At 42.5% G+C, this 22823-nt stretch overlaps 1 protein-coding gene across 5 annotated transcripts; it reads left to right on the top strand.

The window, feature by feature from the left end:
- The first annotated feature begins 4229 nt into the window (after nt 1-4229).
- ASB12 (ankyrin repeat and SOCS box containing 12) lies at nt 4230-10890 on the top strand. Of its 5 annotated transcripts, XM_049704633.1 has the most exons (4): nt 7859-7976; nt 8309-8431; nt 9340-10189; nt 10614-10890. In XM_049704633.1, exons 3-4 carry the CDS (start codon nt 9364-9366, stop codon nt 10745-10747), a joined length of 960 nt encoding a protein of 319 aa, XP_049560590.1. In that variant the 5' UTR covers nt 7859-7976; nt 8309-8431; nt 9340-9363; the 3' UTR covers nt 10748-10890. The 5 variants fall into 5 exon arrangements, with proteins under 5 accessions (XP_049560589.1, XP_049560590.1, XP_049560588.1 ...); XM_049704632.1 differs by lacking the exons at nt 7859-7976; nt 8309-8431 and adding an exon at nt 4230-4360; XM_049704631.1 differs by having other exon boundaries at nt 7859-8431.
- Nucleotides 10891-22823: the final 11933 nt, after the last annotated feature.

The following is a 22823-nucleotide window of genomic DNA, read 5'->3' as shown; positions in this document are numbered from 1 at the left end:
ATTCCTCATACAAACTCTCAGTGAAATATGAATAGAAGGGAATTTCGTGAACCTAGGTTTTTGTCTATAAAACAATGGGCATCTATAAAAAACCTACAGTTAACATCATACCGAATGATGAAAGACTAAATGCTTCCCCCCAAGACTGGGAAAAAGCAAAGACGTCCACTCTCACCACTCTTATTCAATATATTTCTGGAAGTTCTAGCCACTGCAAAAGGCAAGGAAAGGAAATAGGCATTCAGATTGGAAAGGAAGAAATAAAGCTGTCCCTATGTCCCTATTTGCAGATGACATGATTGACTACATAGAAATTCCCAAGGAATATACAAAAACAAAAACACTGGAACTAGTGAAGTCAGCACTGTGGCAAGATATAAAATCAATATACACACACACAAAAAAATCAAATTTCTACATGAACCCAATGTAATCAAAACCCAATGTAATTTATAATTTATCCAAAGAAATTCAAATACATAGGTATACACTTAACAAAATATGTACATGATACATATGCTGAAAACTACAAAATGTGATGAAAGAAATTAAGGACTTAAATAAATGTAAAAACATACCATGTTCAGAGAAAGACAAATATCATATGATATTGCTTATATGTGGAATCTAAAAAAAGGGTACAAGTGAACTTATCTACAAAATACAAATAGAGTTACAGATGTAGAAAACAAACTTTTGGTTACCAGGGAGGAAAGTGGGGGGAGATGAGGGATAAATTGGGAGATTTGGGATTGACATATACACACTACTATATATAAAATAGTTAACTAATAATAACCTACTGTATAGCACAGGGAACTCTACTTAAGACACTGTAATGGCCTATATGGGAAAAGAATCTTAAAAAGAGTGGATATAGGTATATGTATAACTGATTCACTTTGCTGTACAGCAGAAACTAATACAACATTGTAAATCAACTATACTCCAATAACAATTTAAAAAAAGCATACCATGTGCATGGGTTCAACACAGTAAAGCAGTCAATTCTCCTAAAATTGTTATATAGACTTAACACAGTTTCTACCAAAATCTCAAGTTTTTTTTTTTTTAGTAGACATAGGCAAGCTTATTCTAAAAAGTATATTAAAAGCCACAGGCCCTAGTATAGCTAAAGGAATTCTGACACAGAAGAGTAAAGTGGGAGTAATCACTTTAGGGTTAGGGTTAGGGTAATCACTTTACTCAATAAGGCCTATGATATTACTAGAGTGATAAAGACCTATGCACAGATGTTCATAGAAGCCTTATTCTTAATAGCCAAATACTACATACAATTCAGATGTCCTTCACTGGGTCAATGGTTAAAAAAATCATGGTACATACATACCACAAAAACAAAAACTTGATACAGGCGACAACTTGGATGAGTCCCAAGGGCATGCTGGATGAAAAAAAGCTACTTTCAAAAGGTATGGTTTCGGGACTTCCCTAGTGGTGCAGCGGTTAAGAATCCACCTGCCAATGCAGGAGATACAGGTTCGATCCCCGGTCCTGAAAGAGCCCACATGCTGCAGAGCAACTAAGCCTGTGCACCTCAATTACTGAGCCTGTTCTCTAGAGCCCGTGAGCCACAGCTACCAAGCTCATGTGCCACAACTACTGAAGCTTGCGCCTAGAGCCTGTGCTCTGCAATGAGAGATGCCACTGCAATGAGAAGCCCGCACACCACAATGAAGGGTAGCCCCAGCTCACTGCAACTAGAGAAAGCCTGCATGCAGCAACGAAGACCCAACGCAGCCAAAAATAAATAATTTTTTTAAAAGTCAAATAGAGACATGGAAAATACTTTTTTAAGAAAAGTATGGTTTCATTTATATAATTTTGAAATGCCAAAATTATAGAAATGGAAAAGAGATTAGATGTTGCCAGAGGTTAGGGACCAAGGAGGGAGAGTGGGAAAGGAGTGGATATGGCTATAAAAAGGAAATCTGAGGTATCCTTATTGTGATAGAACTATTCTGTATATTGTCTGTGGTGGTATATGCAAGAGCCTACTATGTGATAAAATTGTACAGAAGTAAACACACACACACACACACACACACACACACACGACTACAGGTAAACTTTGGGAAATCTGAATAAGATAGGTGGATTGTATCAATGTCAATATCCTACTTGTGGCACTGCATTGTCTTGCAAAATTCTACTGGAGGAAATAGTAAAGTCTACAGGGGATCTCTGTATTATTTTTACAACTGTATGTTAATATACAATTATCTCCAAAATTTTCTATTAAAAAATCCTACTAATCTTTTATTTCAAGAATAATACTGCATCATAATAGCTTGTTTATTGGCTGCTAATCAGGTTTGCATGAAACCTCATAATAAACAGCTACAGGCCACTGGTTCAAACTGAGGTGAAACAGATATGCTTTTTGATGTTTCTGATAGTCAGAGTCATTGATCACACTGAGACACACTTGACACTTTCCTAAGAAGTCATCTGACCTCCTGTGAACTCCCTGGTGCTGTTAATGTGCAAGCAGGCTGCATGACCACTTCAGGAGTGTGGTAGACAATACTTGGGAAGTGACTGGATAGATACCAGCTTGAAATAAATACTTGAAGGAGCTGAGCTGTTTTCACTGAGATAAGGTGACATGAAGGATAAGATACCTGGGTTCAGATCCCTAGAGGGCTGTTTTGAGGCAAAGAAAGTAACTGTGTTCTTTGAGGTCCTAAGGGTAAATGAAGATAGGATCAGCAGTTGACCTCAGGGATGCTTTATAGATGCAGATATAGGCTTAGCAAAAAGAAGGACTAGCTGAGCTGTTCAATAATGAGATGTGTTACTTCTGGATGTAGAGAGTGCCCTATTATTGGAAGCATTTAAGCAGAAGTCATTAAACATCTCTCAGAAATGTGGAAATTTCCTTTCAATATGCAGATTCTAACACCAAAGTAATCATGTGAAACAGGGCTGCCAGTGCTTTATCCCAACACATATCTCATTCCCTCACTGGCTTTTCTTTTTTCCTGACTGGAACCTTCTCTTCCTTGATGACTGGAAGGGAAAGAAAGGGACTCTGAGGCCTTGGGATCAATATTCTATATAGACTGGAATCTCTTTGCAGGAAAATTCAAGTTACTATTGGGTTTGGTGGATGTAGGGACATAGAACCCTGCAGTAAACCCCCCAGACTAATCTGGGAGATTGACAAGGACACAAGATAACCATAGACAGCTTTTAGTTCTGGCATTTTTGCATTATGAGAAATACAATTGTTTTCGTGTCTGTTTTTCCTAATAAACTCTAAACTCTTTCAGGGATACTATATTTTACATTTCTTTGTGTTCTTCCTGCATTTGGAACCTTACACATAGTGGCTTCTTGATAGTTTCTCCATAAAGTGTTTCTTAGACATGATCAGATGGTTTGTAATGTAGTTTGTATACCAAATGCTAGGCTGGCATTTCCTCCCCCAGGGAAGAAAGAGCTGGCTTCCACTTTCTTTTGGGTGACATCTAAAGTAGATAATGTGACTATTTCTAAAGGTAGCTCCCTACCACTTCCTTCATTTCATGGCAACCAGGGAGCTAAAACAATACATAAGACCTGAGCTTTGACAAAGTTCCCAGTGCTGGACACATGAATCTGGTTTGATCCCTTAGGTGTGAGAAGAGTGTAGAGGCTATGGGTATTTTCTTCAAGCTGAGCCTGGTAGGTTGGTGGACTGGGGAGGCATTTATAAATGATCAGGCCTTTTAAATTTTAGAAAACCTTGTTGATATATGTACCAGTATGGAGGTCTTTGCTTCCCACCATCCTCCTCACTCTTGGGAGTGGGGGCATTGGGGTGGGGGAAGGAGAGAGAAATGTGTTGCTGGGTCCTTCAAAAAAGGAAAAAGGAACTCCAGAGTGGCTAAGTTAGGGAGAGAAAAAGAAGAGGCCTGGGCCAGAGGAAGGTGCGCTAAGGGAGACCAGGCCTCCTCAGGCCCCTTGGTGAAAGGATGAGAACACTCACAGCACAGGAGTCTGGCCTTGTAGCCCATATGAATGGTGGGGAGGGGTACCCTAGGACACACTAGGAGCCTGAGTCCTGACCCAGCCAGACACCTTCCTGTCAGTCCTTCCAGGACTTCCCTGAGGATGGCCCTCCTCTCACTGGGATCTCTCCCAGTATGGCATTAGTAAGATAATACGGCCCTGGGAGGGAGGGTGGAGGGTAACCTAAAATTAGCCCTCTGGACCTGTTCAGCCAGCCCTTTAGGCGGTGTTGTTAACAGTGGAAACTGAGGGCCCAGCCTGCACCAGCCCCCGGGGCAGTAGGGGGCTCCCCTTGGAGGGGCCACCAGGGCCAAGTGCTTCGCAGAGGGGTAGGGGCAGCCCGGTGAGTACCTGGAGCTTAGGACGTGATGATGCTGTCAGGGACGAGTGAACCCTAAGGGCTGCCAGCCAGTGGACCTGTGATCACCACCCTTAGTAGTCCGTTTCCACTGGGTCTTGTTTCTGGGGATGCTTGGGAGGTTAGTGGGGAAAGCTTCCCGCAGAGGGAAGGATGGTTTCCTGCTGCATCTGTCACAGGAAACTGTGTCTGCCTAGGCTCTGGGGTTCAAATGGGCCTACTTCTTGAGGGAAATTGCTGCGGGTATGCAATACAGGGAGGGTGAAGTTTTGTCTTTGTGTCCCTGTGTAGTACTTGTGAGTCTGTGTGTAGATGCAGCAGGGTGGGCTCAGGGCAGAAGGGCAGAGCTCCTCAGTGTGTGTGTGTGTGGGGGGGGGAAGATGAGTACTAAAAATAGTCTACTAATGCCTGGCATACTATTCTAGGGCCCGCTGAAACCAGCCACTCTCCCGTAGGAGTTCTTAACCTAGATTCACAGACCCCCCTCCAAGAGGGCCTTAGATAGAATTCAAAGGGTCCAAAAATACAGATGGGGCAAACCATCACCTTTCTATTCCCCTAATCTCTAACTGAAATTTACTATTTCCTTCAAGGATGAATGCAGGCAGCAAATGGCAGTAGTATTACTAGTTCCTGTAACTTGGTCACCAGAAGAAATCATAGATATTCCCTATCATATTACAGTTGCAGCAGAGATCTGGAAATGTCATTTATACTCATAATCACTTAGAAATTATTAGTAGATCTTGTTATTTAACGTGTTGGTAAAGAACTTCTATTACCATATCACGCAGTTTTAAAAATATTTTGATAGTTGTATTTCAATATAATTGGTTTCCTTTAATTCTATATATTTTATGTATTAAAAATCATTCTGAGAGGGGACCAGAGACTTAGCCAGATTGTCACAGGGGCCAATGCCACCGAAAAAGGGTTTAAAACCCCTGCACTTTGGGGAGCAGGACAAGGATCTTTGCACAAAATGGTCACACATAGAAACTCTTTGATTAATAAACCACAGTACGGTGAGATTAGACAAAAGATGAGTTAGGTTTTTTATCCTATCTAATGAGATGAGGCACAATTCACTCAAGTGCCCAAGGTAGCTGGGGTCATGCCTTGTTCTCTCTCTGGAGGCTCATTATATGGGCCCTGAAGTGGGCTCATCGTATGACCTTGGTGAGAGCTTCAGCATTTCCCTTCACACTCCCTTTCCTCTTCATTTCTCTGAACACAACTCCCCCAAATAAAATAGTAAGGAGAGAATCCCTACTGGCTGTCAGAAGAAATGATTTGTAAAGCAACCTATGATTGAGATCCTGGAATCCAGTATGACCCTCAAACTTGAGGATCCTGAGAGCTACAATATGACTGTTTGAGGCAAGGGGGAGGGGTATGTGTTTACTTTTCAGGTGGCTGAGTTCTTGCTAATGAGACAACTGTCAATAACAGCCATGTGACCTTAGTAAAAAGTCTCTGCTCTCCTCTAAGCCTTGGTTTTCCCATCTCTAAATTGAGGAAATTAGAGGAAATAATTTATTATGTGCATTCCATCTCTGAAGTTATAGAGCTTTAACCTCAGGAGGGAGCAACAGCCATAGAAATTAGATACCTAAGTAATAATAAAAATTATAGTGAAAATAGTTACTGAGTACTACATACAGGTGGTATTCTAAACATTTAAGATGTATTGATATTAACTCATTTAATCCTAACAATAACCCTCTGAGGCAGATACTACTATCATACTACTTTACAGATGAAGGAATAGGCACAGAGAGATTAAATGATCTGCCCTAGATCACACAACTACTAATTGGTAGAGCTGAAATTGAAGCAGAATCCTAGACCATGTTTTACCACTTCCATATATGGCTTCCCAATCTGCACTGGGGGCAAAACAGACCTATATAGAAGGAGTTATGATATAGTGTGATGACTGCTATAGTACTATTAAGAGCAAAGACTCAAGGAACTAACCCGTTAGAAGGAGTTACATGTGACAGAAGGAAGCATGATGTATATCAACAGCCATCATTTCTCTTCCCTTATCAGTGAATCTTGGGGTATAAATAGAGGAGTGGTAGGAAATGAGGCTGGAGATATTGGCCAAGGTTTTCTCATGAAGGACCTGTGAGCCTGGCAAGGCATCTGGGCTATACTCTGAAAGAAAGGGGAGTGATTAAAGGATTTAAAATAGAAGATTGGCACAGAGAGGATTTGTACTTTTAAATGATCACTGTAGCCAAAATGTGGAGAAATTATTGAAAAGATAAACTAGCTAGGAGACTACTACAACAGTTGATGCAAAAGATGATGGGGGTCTGGATAAAGCACTAGCAATCGGGTTGCTTATAGAGGCCTCTAGGAAGTAAAATCCTAGATTTGATGACCAATTAGATGCGAGTGGAACAATGAGATAAGAGGCCTGACATTAGTCTTGAGCGTTTGGTTTGGTTGACCAGTTGGATGATGAAGAACTGAGATGTGGATCTAGTTTGGTGATGGTGATAGTAGTAGTGGTGGTGTGATACTGCTGACTTTGAAGTACTTGAAAGAACTCAGTGAATACATACCTTTTGCTGAAGAGAGAGCTGGGGGACTTGGAGTGGTAGGCTTGAAATCATCCTGATAAAGGTGAGAGCTACAGCTCTAGAAAAAGGAGAGAACAAGGGGAACAAAACTATTTCAGGGGAGAAAAATCAGAAGAGTGTGCTGGCCAGGAAGCCAAGGAAGGCCAGGAAGCCTCCTATGAAGTGGTCAGTGGAGACAGATGTCCCAGAAAAGTCAGAAAAGGAAAGAGCTGAGAAACAGCCAGTAGATTTAACCACAAGGATGACTTTTAAAGAAATATCTCTGTGTGACTGAGGATGGATGGAGATAGACTGCAGAGGGTGGAATTGGAGGTGAGGAAATGGATGGTAGACAACGCTTTGGAGATGTTTGGTGAAAAAGAGAGAGAAGAAAAGAAAGGTAGCTAGAGTAGGACAAAGGACCATAGAAGTGTTTTGTTTCCAAAGATGATTGAGGGGGAGGAGCCAGGGGAGAGGTTGAAGGCACATAGGAAGCTCACCCTTGAAGATCTAGTATATGGTAGCTTTCTTTCTCTTAACAGCCCCATGAGGCAGGGACTATCATTTCTGTCTTATAAATGAGGAAACTGAATCCCAAAGAAGGGAATAGACTTTCCCAAAGCTTACTCAGATAGGAAATGGGGGTGCTGAGTTGCAAACTTAGGCCTGCCTGATTTCTAAAATTATCTTCTTATAATTGTACCCCAAAAGTGAGTAAATAAAAGACCATATATGGAGTTGATGCTGACTTGTGGCAGGGGGGCTAAAGTTGAGGGAGACCCCACCCACCCACCTCAAAGTTTATTCTATGAGGTGTGTATTTGAGGTCCCAGGCTAACAAAGAGGGGTGGAGGTGGACAGTGAATAAAAGGAGGTGTGAGGCCCTGAGCCCAGGGCTGCAGGGTATGGGAGAAGAGGGAGACTCAACCTCTGAAAACCCTACCAGCTTACCCTGATGACATTACCAACTGAGATGAATGACTGATTTTGGAGCATTAGGAACAGGACTAGAAATGCCAAGGGTTTAGGTTGAGTCAGTCATTGGGCCATGGGTGATTTTGTAGGGCCTGGGGATAATGAGGAGAGAAGAGTTGAGGGTTGAGGCAAGGCTCCAGGCTGGGTGGAACAGAGAGGATGGGAAAAGGCTTGACTCGGAGAGACTGGGAAGCCATAGTTTCCAAAAATATGCTGGCAATCAAAGGGACTCCTGGATTGAAATGGTCCTGGTGGAAAAACTAGTTGTCAACAGAGAGGAGGACTTGTCCTGGAAACCTCAACTATTTCCTACTATCTCTTTGACTATGTTTTACTTGACGTCCCTTTTACTTTTACTTTTAATGTCACCTCTTTATTTAATCAGTGAATGCCATTCAACATCCATTTCCTGAGCAACCCTGTTGCCTGAAGCATGGGGCCTGAGTCTGAGGGGAGGTCACATACGAGGGGCTGTGAAGAGGCTGAATCTCATCTAAAAGGTTGAGAGGTAGAGTTGAGGGCCTGCCCCATGAGACTGATGTCAGAATGCTCAGGGATGACAGCTTGACACCACAAAACACCATTCTGTTGGCTTAGCAATTACCAGACCAGAACCACCTCATTAGTCCACACATTCTGAACCAAGGAAGATGTATCTACCAACACCCCAGCCATGATGTAGGTTCTACTGGGAGTGGAGGAATAATAAGATGGAGACAGTGGCTTCCCTGGTGGCACAGTGGTTGAGAGTCTGCCTGCTAATGCAGGGGACACGGGTTCGAGCCTTGGTCTGGGAGGATCCCACATGCCACGGAGCAACTAGGCCCGTGACCCACAACTACTGAGCCTGCGTGTCTGGAGCCTGTGCTCCGCAACAAGAGAGGCCGCCATAGTGAGAGGCCCGTGCACCACAATGAAGAGTGGCCCCCGCTTGCCACAACTAGAGAAAGCCCTCGCACAGAAACAAAGACGCAACACAGCAAAAATAAATAAATTAATTAATAAACTCCTACCCCCAACATCTTCTTTAAAAAAAAAAAAAATAAGATGGAGACAGGAGTCCTCACCCTGGAGTTTATGCACTGATGAAGCACAGATAAGTGGAAATGTGATGTGAAAATTCATAGCTAAAGCCTAGTTGTAATCCTTTGGAATCCCTGAGCAGAGTAGGAGGAGATTATGGAAGGTTTCCCAGAAGTAGGAGTTTGAAGGGAAGGCAGAAGAGCATATGCAAAGGCATCAGGCTGTGAAATGGCCTGATCTATTTTGGCAGCCATCTCTAGGGTCTGAAATAAGATGGAGTAGGAGTTAGAAGCAAGGGACCCATGATTGAAGAGCCTGATGGTGAAAGATGGGGGCCAAGCATCCAGGCTTTTGATGGGAGCCCTCAGTCTCTCCTGTTTTTGTCATCCACAGATCTGGCATATCCTCCTGCTCATAATGAGAATAGTTCTGCTCCAATTAGCCAAGGTGAACCTCATGGACATCACCAAAATCTTCTCCCTCCTGCAGCCCGATAAGGAGGAGGAGGACACCGACACGGGGGAGAAGCAGGCTCTCAATCAAGCAGTGTACAACAATGACTCTTATACCTTGGACCAGCTTTTGCGCCAGGAGCGTTATAAACGATTCATCAACAGTAGAAGTGGCTGGGGCATCCCTGGGACACCCTTGCGCTTGGCTGCTTCTTATGGCCACCTTAGCTGCTTGCAGGTCCTCCTGGCACATGGTGCTGATGTTGACAGCTTGGACGTCAAGGCACAGACACCACTTTTTACCGCCGTCAGTCATGGCCATCTGGACTGTGTGCGTGTGCTTTTGGAAGCTGGTGCTTGTCCTGGTGGTAGCATCTACAACAACTGCTCTCCTGTGCTCACAGCTGCCCGTGATGGTGCTGTTGCCATCCTGCAGGAGCTCCTGGGTCATGGTGCAGAGGCCAACGTCAAGGCAAAACTACCAGTCTGGGCATCGAACATAGCTTCATGTTCTGGACCCCTCTATTTGGCTGCAGTCTACGGTCACCTTGATTGTTTCCGCCTGCTTTTGCTCCATGGGGCAGACCCTGACTACAACTGTACTGACCAGCACCTACTAACTCGAGTCCCACGGTCCCGCACCCTCCTCGAAATCTGCCTGCACCATAATTGTGAGCCAGAGTACATCCGGCTGTTAATTGATTTTGGTGCTAACATCTACCTTCCATCTCTCTCCCTGGACCTGAACTCACAATATGATAAGGGCACTGCATTGCTGCTACAGGCCCGAGGTGAGTGTCATGCAGCCCAGCTCTAATAGGCCTCCTGGCTTGGAGGGCCGAGGGCCCCAAATCACCCCCCAAGCTAATCCTTCTGGGATGAGTTGGAGAAAACATCATCTTCTTCCCTGGGGCCCCAGTGGAGAAGAGGTTACAGATTCCTTTTTAGGGAAGGGATCACTAAGATGAGGTAGGGGATAGCACTAGTCCAGTTTCTTCTTCTGGCATTGCCCATGACTGTTTTGTGGCCTTGAACATGCCCTCTCTAGGCCTCAGTGTGTCCCCATTGGTACCATGCATTGAGGGAAGGGAGGGGACATTTCTTAGAAGGGAGAGAGCAATTAGGGCTGCAGTAGCCAGGGCAGGATGGATGTAAGCTTGGGTGGGAGAACTACACTGAGAATTGCTTCTCATGACCTGTTTTTCCTTCCTGTAGCCACTCCACGGTCACTACTATCACAGGCTCGTTTAGTCATCCGCAGAGCCCTGCGCCACACCAGCCAGCCACAAGCCATCGACCAGCTGGATATTCCTCCTGTGTTGATTAGCTATCTTAAACACCAACTGTAACCTTGCAGCCTGCCCAGAAACACACAATGCCTCCAAAAAACCACCTGGGGACCCAGGTAGCTTGAGGGCACTACAGCTCTACCCACTCGTCTGAAGCTGCTCTCCTGTATTATCCTCCACAATAAAATCCTCAACAAAATAAATCCTGGGGGCTGTTGTGTTGATGTGTGTGTGGGGTGGGGAAGTTCACCGGGGGAACGGGTCTGGTTGGCCATGGGGAAGGATTAGAGTGATCTGGCATTCAACAGGCATAGGAGCCTAGCCACTGAAAGAGAAAACTAACCCAATGGCCTATACATCCCCACTAAGATCCTTGAGAGAATTTGGAGCTGTAATGTCCTAGAAGCAAGTCCTGAAGAATTCAGGTAGGTATAAGGGTAGCATCATCTTGCTCAGCCCTGTATCTCCATTGAATCTCTGGCTGCTATTGTCACCAAACCAAACTTGGGTCCACAGCCAATCTACTGACACCGGGTTGTGGCGAAGTAAAGGGGCTTCACCCTTTTCAGGGGCTGTTGCCCAATGCCCTATTTGAGTCAAGTGACCAAGGAGTCTCCCATTCACTCACCTTGAATCATAGGCTGCAATTACACTAGTCTATTTTATATAGGAAACTAGGAAAACAAACTACCAAATATTTGTCACAACGAATTTAACACAGAGAATAAATTGGTTACATAGGTGATAGGCAGAGAATCTAAGAAGGACAGGAAGTTAACCCAGAGTTTAGTGACAGCAGGAGGCCAACATCACCCTTAGGTTGGAGGGGTGAGGGAGGAGGTATGGCCAAACTCTAGGGACAGGGGTCACCTGATAGAAAGTAGAATCACAGGCTTATCATGGGTATCCAAACAAGAGAAAAGGAAAAAATACCCTCTCCTTTCCCTCATTCTTGTCCTTCAATCTGCTTTCAATGTCTGTTTCACTGAGGAAAACTAGAAGTCAACTAATATGAGAGCCTGGGAAACACAGCCTGCAGTGCTTAGTCCTCCTAACTGGTCCAGGCAACCAGGGCCTCAATCAGCACATATAACCACCCAAATCCAGATCCAGGCACCTTCAATTTTGCTAAATCTTCATCTTTCCACAGTACCTTCTTTTATATCTCCTAAACCACTATGGGTGAGGATGTGTATGAGCAGTGAAAAAGACACAAGGTGAAGGGGTAGAGGATGCAAGCCCAGATAATCTGTATATGGGGAGTACTTTAGATGTTTGGAGCTTTTCCTGGGAGCTGCCTTGACAGACCCACCCCCCACGCCCCTACATAAATATCTCCCATCATGCAGGAAGGGAGGCAGGGAATGGGGTCTTGAACTGACTTGCCTCTCCCCATTCTTACCTCTCCCACTCTCCCTAGCTCCTAGTGCCTAAGAGACTTTAGGAAGGAAGGCAAGAATACTGGACATCTATCCCCATGGTCCTGCCCCACTCAGCTTCCAGACTTTCAAATGCATAAAGCATTTTGGAGAGCAGTGCAACTGTTTTTCTCCAAGGGGCAAGAGAACTGAAGGACTGGACTGTAAACACAGACTTTAGGGCAGTGAGCTGCAGGTCTCTTCTACCTTTCTTTCAATCTGGGTTCCTGAGGGTGAGTTATCTGGGATTGCACTCCTCACTTTGCTCCCCATCCCCTTAGTCAGGGTTTAGGAGATTAGGAGTCAAGCTCAGCAGCTCCATCTACTTTAGGACCCCAGGAAAGTACACCCTTCAAATGGGGCCTGGCCAGGGTGGCCTCCCTTGTGCCATCTGGAACACCAATTCTCTGGTTGACACTTGAAAGTATGTAGATAACTCTGGGCATATCAAAAGAATTGCATTTGACTAGGATGTAGGAGTATACCAAATTCTAGGCAGAGGAAGAGCTGAAACTCTTTGCCCCATTTCCCAGATGAGCAGACTGAGAAACTTTCAAAGTTAAGTGCCCATGTTATTGGCAGCTCAGCTCTCCAGACCTCTCTGAGCTGTTGTTCTTCCAGTTGCCTGTGCTGCTGTGGGCAGAAACTTTAAGGCCCGCTGCCTTGGTTTCTTCCCCATCCAGACAACAGGCCTGGAGTGAAAATGGATCATCTCAAATTCTGATGATGAATCTTCTGAGGCAAATTTCCCTAGGAGGTGCGAGGAGGAGGTTCCTAGAATGAAATGTCACCCTTGGCCTTTAGTCTCTTATTGGCATTGCCCCCAGATAATAACCTAGCCTCCCCAAACCCTCCATTACAACCACCAGTTTCCAGGTAATTTGTTTTCCCAGTTAGATCTTGACTGTAAACTGAACAAGTGGGAATGCAGCTTCCAAGAAAGCTGAATCTTAACCCTTCTCTCCCTCTCTCCCTGTCTCCTCCTAACTTCCCTTTTTTCCTTCTTTCTTCTCTCCCTCTCTCCTTCCCTCCCTCCCTTCCTGGAATTGCCATTAGCCTAGGGCTGGATCTGCTCTGCACATGCCACTGACCAGTCTGCATTCTTTCCTGCAATGGGAAAATTCTTTCGCTTTATTCAGAAAGGTGGCCCACAAAGACAAGATCCAAAGTGCAAATGGTCCACTGTACTGCAGAAACCACAGAGTTCCCCTTCAGCTGCTAACTTGAGGGAAAGGATAATGGAAGAGGTAGTGTTTGATCTTGGCCTTGAAGGGTGTAAAGTGTTTTAATTAGTAGAAAGGAAAGAAAAGGTATTAGTGGAGGGAACTCAGTGAGCAAAGACATAGAAGTGGGAAAAAGCAGGGCAGTTTGGGTAACCAATTTAGTCTGGTTCAAGTTTAATGTGTTTCAACAAGAGCTAGGCTGGGGACTAGACTGGAGAGGGCCCTGAATATCCTGGTCTTTCGGACTTGAAGATTTCAGTCCTTAGAATGGGGCATGCATAGTCATAGGAATGACTTACTGAATGCATAGAGAACATGTTCCCTGATTTCCCAGGGCAAATCTGGCACAATTACATTTTTTACTGAAATATAACTGACATACAACATTATATTAATTCCAAGTGTACAACATAAGAATTCAATATTTGTGTATATTGTGAAATAATCACCACAACAAATCTAGTTAACATCTATCACCACACAGTTACAATTTTTTTCTTGTGATGAGAACTTTTAAGATCTATTCTCTTAGCAACTTTCAGATAGGCAATACAGTATTATTAACTATATTCACCATGTTGTACATTACATCCTCATGACTTATTTATTTTATAACTGAAAGTTTGTCCCTTTTGACACCCTTCACCCATTTTGTCCACCCCCAACCCCTGCTCTGGCAACCACCAATCTGTTCTCTGTGTGTATAAGCTCGCTTTTTTTTTTTAATTTTAGATTCTACATATAAGTGAAATCATATAGTATTTGTCTTTCTCTGAATTATTCACTTAGCAAAATGCCCTCCAGTTCAATCCATATTGTTGCAAATGACAAGATTTCATTATTTTCTATGGCAAAATGATATTCCAGTGTGTGTGTGTGTGTGTGTGTGTGTGTGTGTGTGTGTGTGTGCACGCACATCACATTTTCTTTACCCATTCATCCATTCTTGAACACTTGGGTTGCTTCCATGTCTTGGCTATTGTAAATAATGCTGCAGTGAACATGGAACAGTGAACACATATCTAGTGTGCACATATGCAGTGAACACATATCTAGTGTCTTTGTTTTCTTTGGATAAATATACATAAGCAGGATTGCTTGATCATATGGGAGTTCTATTTTTAATTTTGAGGCACCTCCATACTTTTTTACATAGTGACTGCATCAATTTACATTCCCATGAGCTGTTCGCAAGGGTTCCATTTGTTCCACATCCTTGCCAGCATTTGATATTTCTTATCTTTTTGATAACAGCCATTTTAACAGGGGTGAGGTCATATCTCATTTTGGTTTTAATTTGCATTTCCCTGATGATTAGTGATATTGAACACCTTTCCATGTACCTGTTGTGCACCTGTATCTTCTTTGAAAAAATGTCTATTCAGGTCCTCTGCCCATTTTTTAATCAGGTTGTTTGTTTTTTTGATGTTGAGTTGTATGAGTTCTTTTGATATTTTATATTAACCCCTTATAGGATATATTGTTTGCAAGTATCTCCTCCCATTTGGTAGGTTGCTTTTTCATTTTGTTGATAGTTTCCTTTGCTGTGCAGAAGCTTTTTAGTTTGATGTAGTCCCACTTGTTTATTTTTGCTTTTGTTGCCTTTGCTTTTGTTGTCAAACCCAAAAAAATCACTGCCAAGACTGATGTCAAGGAGCTTACCACCTATGTTTTCTTTAAGGAGTTTTATGGCTTCAGGTCTTATGTTCAAGTCTTTAATCCATTTTGAGTTAATTTTTGTGTATGGTATAAAATAGAGGTCCAGTTTCATTTTTTTGCATGTGAGTCTCCAGTTTCATTTTTTTGCATGTGACATTTTTTTGCATGTGACTTTTTTTGCATGTGCCTTCCACTTCCCAGAGCAGGTAGAGGTCATTAGATGTGATATCATCAACTTTCCATAAATGGTCATCCCAACACCATTTATTGAAGAGACTGTCCTGTCCTCATTGTATATCTTGGCTCTTTGTCATAAATTAATTGACCATATATGCTTAGGTTTATTCCGGCAGCATTAATTTAACCACTCTCTTGTGGGCCCAGAGCATTTGACTGCTTACAAAACATTTACACATCCATTATTTCATTTACTTCTATTATAACTCTGAGGTAGGCAGAACAGTTTTTGTACAGATGTGGAAACTAAGGCCCAGAGAAGGGAAGAAAGTTGCCCAAGGTCACACAGTGAGGCAATGGTAGAGCCAGAACTAGAACCCATGAGGCTTCTTGTCTAAGACAGGGCTTTCACAGGATACCATGTTCTGCCTCATATGTGAGTGAGAGCACTGGGGAAGACGGGGGCAAGCCCTGACTTCATTTCATAGGCCTGGGCAGTGGATATACAGGGCTCTCTCTTACTGAGAATGGTGGCAGCCCTTTAGTTGTCAGAGGCCCCAGCCCTTATCCCCATGATAGAATGGGCACTCAGGAGTAATGCAGCAAGCAAGGAACAGTGGCGGTCCCAGGCACTGAGGATAGGCTAAAGGGTTTGGGGCAAGTCCAAAGTGAGGGTCTGGACATATGGGAGGAGCAGAGCTCTCCCTCTCCCTGCTCTATTTTTTTGGTTATTTCCAAACTCTAAAGGGGTTTCATTGCTCTCCTAGCCTCAGGGAACCCTGCTCTTCCATGTTCAAGCCATCTTCTTGATGAAGATGTAAGACGAACAACCATCTGTTTCATCCTGGTACCTTCTGAGTTACAGTCACAGTCGACATTGGCTTCCAGAAACTAGTCTACTTGCTAGCTCCTACTTTGCCAGTCTCCTCCCAGTAGAGGTTGCCTCCTCCCAGTAGAAAAGTGGAGCCTGGGCTGATGGCAAGGTCTGCTCAAGTGACTCATCCAATGTCTTCACCTGCAGTTCCTTCACCTCCTTGACTCTCACAACATCATCTACCCTCCATTTTACCACCTGCTCCCTTGGCTTCACCTGGAAATGCTGGTCCTCCTTTCTAGCTAGAATTACCTGTTTCCAGAAGTTACATTCCTGGAAACTTATGGTTTGACCCCACAGAATCTCCCATTCTTTCACACAACAAATATTTACTGAGATCTACTCTGTGCCAGGCTCTGTGTTTTAAGGACTATGTTATCTCCTACCTTCTCTTCATTTGTTTCCCTCCCCTGTCTTCACTTCCTTCCCTGTCTATCTTTGACCCTGTGTTCATTAAATCACTTCAATCTCTCATCCAGTAACACACAAACTTTGGATCAAGCCATTGTACTCTCCTAAGCCTGGGCTGATGAACACTATAGAAGAAATAATAATAACAAAAAGGTCTTTATCAACTTTCCCATTCTCTACAGTAACTATTTCAAACTTTGTCCAATAATAGCAAGTTTCCTTGAACCTCCCCAGTTACTGCTTTTCCTCTCACTTTGGGGACTTTGCCTTCCACTTCCCAGAGCAGGTAGAGGTCATTAGATGTGATATCATCAACTTTCCATAACAACACATTCTATGGCATCCACACATCCTTCCCTCTTGTCTTAGTCTTTCCTCCCAGCCAAGGCCCACTCATCTGTAGGGGCTCTGGTTCCCATCCCCAACCACATCCAGGGCCTCCCACACATCAATTATCCTGTTTCCTATATCTTCACCTTGATTGGTTTTCCCCCTCAGCATATAAACAAGCTCATATCTTTCCATCTTGTAAAAACAACCTGAACCCAAGAACCCCCTCTACCTACTATCTCTTTGCAGACAAACTTCTAGAGCAAGGAAGCTGCATACATTCTCCCTTTCCTTGCAGACCAAATTCTTGACACTCCACTGCAGTCTGTCATACACCCTCATGTCTGCTCCAAACTGGCCTTGCCCACATCACCAGTGACTACTCAGATCCATATCCAATGGCACCTTTTCTACTTTTATCTTGCTGTGCTTCTGGGCAGCATCTGACACATACACTCTTGGTAATATCACCTTTTATAAAACCCCTGTGTCTCCCCTGGCTTCTGGGAGAGTCAGCTCTCCTGGTTCTGGTCTCACCTTGCCAATCCCTCCCTCTCAGAGTTCTGAAAGCTCCTATTCCTTACTCTTCTCTTTCTCTCACACCCTTCATCACCAAGTCTGGCCAGTTCTATTTTCCAAATACATCTAGAACTCAACTACTTCTCACTGCCTCTAGTGCCTCTACCCTCCTCTCACCTGGATCACTGTAGGGGCCTCTGTCCTGATCTCACTGCTTCCTCCTTCCTTGCTGCTACAGCTCCCTAGACATTTCACTAAGACCATGCCAACTCCTCAGCTCAAAATCTGCAAAGTTTAAAGTCTTTAAAATAATGCAAAAAGTCATATGCCATCTGCCTCCCATGTTCTCTCTGACCCCCTCTCCCACCACTTTTCTCCACAATCACTCTACTCTAGCTATACTGCCTGCCTTGTTTTTCCTCTAATATTCCAGCATGTTCCCACCTCTGGATCTTTGTACTTGTTGTTCTTTCCGCCTGGGATGCTTCTCCTCCAGATAGTCTCATAGTTTGCTCCCTCAGTTCCCTCAGATCTTTGTTTGACTTTCACCTTTTCAGTGAGGCCTACCCCAACTGCCCTGTTTAAAGCAGCACCCTCCCACCAATACTCCTTCTACCCCTTTCCTGCTCTATTTTTCTTCATAACATTTATTGCCATCTGACATACTATATACTTTACTTATGTATTTTGTTCATTGTCAGCCCTCATGGAGCTTTCATTATAATGATGGGAAATAGAAAGTTAAAAAGTGACAATAAAAACAAATAAATAACAATAAAAATAATATACCAGAAAGTGGTAAATGCTATGGGTAAGAAAAAGAGGCCAATTAAGGGATTGGAGAGTAAAGGGGTTAGGAATGGGGATTGCTATTTTATATTCAAGTATCCAGGGAAGGTTTCACTAATAAGGTGACATTTGAGAGACATTTGAAGGAAATGAGGCACAAACTATGTCAGTAACTATGTCAGAGCCCCCAGAGCATCTGGCTTTGAAGGCCAGGGGAGGTTGAGTGAAGGAGCTCCACAGAACTGGGGGAGACAGAGAATCCATTCTTGGAGGATGCACACAAGGTCTCATGCACACCAGGACCCAGAGCAAAAGCAGTGACTTCATAGAAGCCTGGGCCAGACCTACCTGTGGGTCTTGGAGTGTCTCCTCGGGAGGCAGGGGTGAGTTATGGTTCACTGTGGGGACAAGAAAACTGGAGGCAGGGGTACCAGGGTATATTCATCAGTGTGAGTTCTCCTGGAGGTTGCCATTTGGCACTAAAACCTGGCCCCACCCAACAGCCTGTTGGTTCCAGCCCTGGGATGCCAGAGGCCAAAAAACCAATAGGGTGGGAACACAGCCCCACCCATCAGCAGACAGGCTGGCTAAAGACTTTCCAAGCCCAAAGCTGACTCTAGACATGCCCCTCGACACAGCCCTGCCCACTAGAGGGCCAAGGACCAACTCCACACACCAGTGGGCAGGCATCAGCCAATCCTGCCAAGAAGCCTGCACAAACATCTAGACCAGCCTCACCCACCAGAGGCAAACACAAGAAGCAAGAAAGCTACTATCCAGGACACTGCAGAACTGAATCCGCAAATACAGATTAGAACCTGCTCTGGGACCAGTTGTTTCCTGGCCCATGGGTGACAAGAGGGGAGTGTACTGTTGGGATACATAGGACATACTCTACAAAGGGCCACTTCTCTAGGGTCGAGAAACATAACTAACCTTCCACACATAAAAATACAAAAATAAATCGAGACAAAATGAGATGGCAGAGGATGGGATAAAACCCCAGAAGAATAACTAACATGGAGTTACGCAATATGCCCAAGAAAGAGTTCAGAGTAATGACCATAAAGATGATCCAATAACTCGGGAAAAGAATGGATGCACAGAGTGATAAGTTACAATAAAATTTTCACAAAGAGTTAGAAAATATAAAGAACAACCAAACAAAGTTGAAGAATACAATAACTGAAATGAAAAACAAACTAGAAGAAATCAATAGCAGAATAAATGACGCAGAAGAATGGATAAGTGAGCTGGAAGACAGAGTGGTGGAAATCACTGCTATGAAATAGAAGAAAGAAGAAAGAATGGAAAGAAATGAGGACACTTTAAAAGACCTCTGGGACAATGTCAAATGCACCAACATTCGCATTATAGGCATCCCAGAAGAAGAGAGAGAAAGGGCCTGAGAAGATATCTGAAGAGATGATAGCTGAAAACTTCCCTAACATGGGAAAGGAAACAGTCAACCAAGTTCAGGAAGCACAGAGAGTTCCATATAGGATTAACCCAAGGAGGAACCCACCAAGACACATACTAATCAAATGAACAAAAATTAAAGATAAAGAGAAAATATTAAAAGAAACAAGGGAACAGCTACAAATAACATACAAGGGAATCTCTATGAGGTTATCACCTGATTTTTCAGCAGGAGCACTGCAAGCCAGAAGGGAGTGGCACAATGTATTTAAAGTGATGAAAGGGGAAAACCTAAAACCAAGAATACTCTATGCAGCAAGGCTCTTGTTCAGATTTGACAGAGAAATCAAAAGCTTTGCAGACTAGCAAAAGCTAAAGAATTCAGCTTGACAAGAAATGTTAAATTAACTTCTCTAGGAGGAAAAGAAAAGGGCAAAATTAGAAATAAGAAAATTACAAAATGGGAAAGCTCAATGGTAAAGGCAAACATACAGTAAAAGTAGGAAATCATCCACACACAAATATATCTAAACCAGCAATTGTGAGAGGAGGAGAGTACAAATGCAGGATATTTGAAATGTATTTGAAATTAAGAGATCAGCAACTTAAAACAATCATGAATCTATATAGACTGCTATAACAAAACCTCAGAAACCTATAACCAAAACTCTACAATGGATATACACACAAAAAAGAAAAAGGAATGCAAATGCAACACTAAAGATAGTCAACAAATCATAAGAGAGGAGAACAAAAGAAGAAAGGAAGAAAAAAGACTTACAAAAAAATCCAGAACAATGGACACAATGGCAGTAAGAACATACATATTGATAATTACCTTAAATGTAAATGGATTAAATGCTCCAACAAATGACATAGACTGGCTGAATGGATACAAAAACAAGACCCATATATATGCTGACTACAAGAGACCCACTTCAGATCTAGAGACACATACAGACTGAAAATGAGGGGACAGAAAAAGGTATTCCATGCAAATAGAAATCAAAAGAAAGCTGGAGTAGCAGTTCTCATATCAGACAAAACAGACTTTAAAATAAAACTGTGGGCTTCCCTGGTGGTGCAATGGTTGAGAGTCTGCCTGCCGATGCAGGGGACACGGGTTCATGCCCCAGTCTGGGAAGATCCCACATGCTGTGGAGAGGCTGGGCCCGTGAGCCATGGCTGCTGAGCCTGCACGTCTGGAGCCTGTGCTCGGCAATGGGAGAGGCCACGACAGTGAGAGGCCCGCGTACCACAAAATAAATAAATAAATAAATAAAGACTATTACAAGAGACAAGGAAGGATAGTACATAATGATCAAGGAATCAACCTAAAAAGAAGATATAACAATTGTAAATATATATGCACCAAATATAGGAGCATACCATATATAAGGCAAATTCTAACAGCCATAAAAGGTGAAATCAACAGTAACACAATAATACTGGGGGACTTTAACACCCCACCTACATCAATGGACAGATATTTCAGACAGAAAATCAATAAGGAAACACAGGCCTTAAATGACATATTAGACCATATTGACTTAATTGATATTTATAGAGCATTCCATACAAAAGCAGCAGAATACACCTTCTAATAAAGTACACATGGATTCTCCAGGATAGATCACATGCTGACCCACAAAGCAAGGCTCAGTAAATTTAAGAAAATTGAAATCATATGAAGAAACTTTCTCAACCACAACACTATGAGATTAGAAATCAACTACATGAGAAAAACTGCAAAAGACACAAAACATGTGGAGGCTAAACAATATGCTACTAAATAACCAATGGATCACTGAAGAAATCAAAGAATAATAATAAAAAAATACCTAGAGACAAATGAAAACAAAAGCACAATGATCCAAAACCTACAGGATACAACAAAAGCAGTTCTAAGAGGGAAGTTTATAGTGATACGAGCTTACATCAAGAAACAAAAAAATCTCAAATACACGACATAACCTTACACCTAAAGCAACTAGAGAAAGAAGAACAAACAAAACCGAAAGTTAGTAGATGGATAATCATAAATAGCAGAGCAAAAATAAATGAAATAGAGATGAAGAATACAATAGCAAAGATCAATGAAACTAAAAGCTGTTTCTTTGAGAAGATAGACAAAATTGATAAACCATTAGCCAGACTCATCAAGAAAAAAAGGGATAGGGCTCAAATCAATAAAATTAGAAATGAAAAAGGAGAAGTTACAAACAACACCACATATATACAAAGGACCATAAAAAAACTATTACAGGCAGCTATATGCCAATTAATTGTACAACCTAGAAGAAATGGACAAATTCTTAGAAAGGTATAATCTTCTAAGACTGAACCAGGAAGAAACAGAAAATATGAACAGAATGATTACAAGTACTGAAATTGAATCTATATTTTAAAACTCCCAATAAACAAAACACCAGGACCAGATGACTTCACAGGCAAATTCTACCAAACATCTAGAGAAGAGTTAACACCTATCCTTCTGAAACTGTTCCAAAAAATTGTAGGGGAAGGAACACTTCCAAACTCATTCTATGGAGCCACCATCACCCTGACACCAAAACCAGACAAAGATACCACAGGAAAAAAAGATTACAGGCCAATATCATTGATGAACACAGATGCAAAAATCCCCACAAAATACTAGCAAACCAAATGCAGTAATCCATTAAAAGGATCATACACCATGATCAACTGGGATTTATACCAGAGATGCAAGGAAATTTCAATATCCACAAATCAATCAGTGTGATACACCACACTAACAAACTGAAGAATAAAAACCATATGATCATGTCAAAAGATGCAGGAAAAGCTTTTGATAAAATTAAACATCAATTTATGATAAAAACGCTCCAAAAAGTGGTCATAGAGGGAATGTATCTAAACATAATGAAGGTCATATATAACAAACCCACAGCTAACACCACACTCAATGTTGAAAAATTGAAAACATTTCCTCTAAGATCAGGAACAAGACAAGTATTTCCACTATCATCACTTTTATTCAACATAGTTCCAGAAGTCTTAGCCATGGCAATTAGAGAAGAAAAAGAAATAAAAGGAATCCAAATTGGAAAAGATGAAGTAAAACTGTCACTGTTTTCAGATGACATTACACATAGAAAATCCTAAAGAGGCTACCAGAAAACTACTAGAGTTCATCAATGAATTTCATAAAGTTTCAGGATACAAAATTAATACACAGAAATCTGATGCATTTCTATACACTCACAATGAAAGATCAGAAAGAGAAATTAAGGAAACAATCCCATTTACCATTGCATCAAAAAGAATAAAATACC

Source organism: Orcinus orca, chromosome X, assembly GCF_937001465.1.
Source record: "Orcinus orca chromosome X, mOrcOrc1.1, whole genome shotgun sequence".
Lineage (NCBI taxonomy): Eukaryota > Metazoa > Chordata > Mammalia > Artiodactyla > Delphinidae > Orcinus > Orcinus orca.
This window is presented reverse-complemented; position numbering and strand designations above follow the sequence as displayed.

Coding starts and splice junctions, on each gene's coding strand:
- ASB12 (XM_049704630.1), top strand. CDS start 9,265: ATGGTGAAAGATGGGGGCCAAGCATCCAGGCTTTTGATGGGAGCCCTC. Junction 10,190..10,613: donor ATTGCTGCTACAGGCCCGAG/GTGAGTGTCATG, acceptor TCCTTCCTGTAG/CCACTCCACGGTCACTACTA.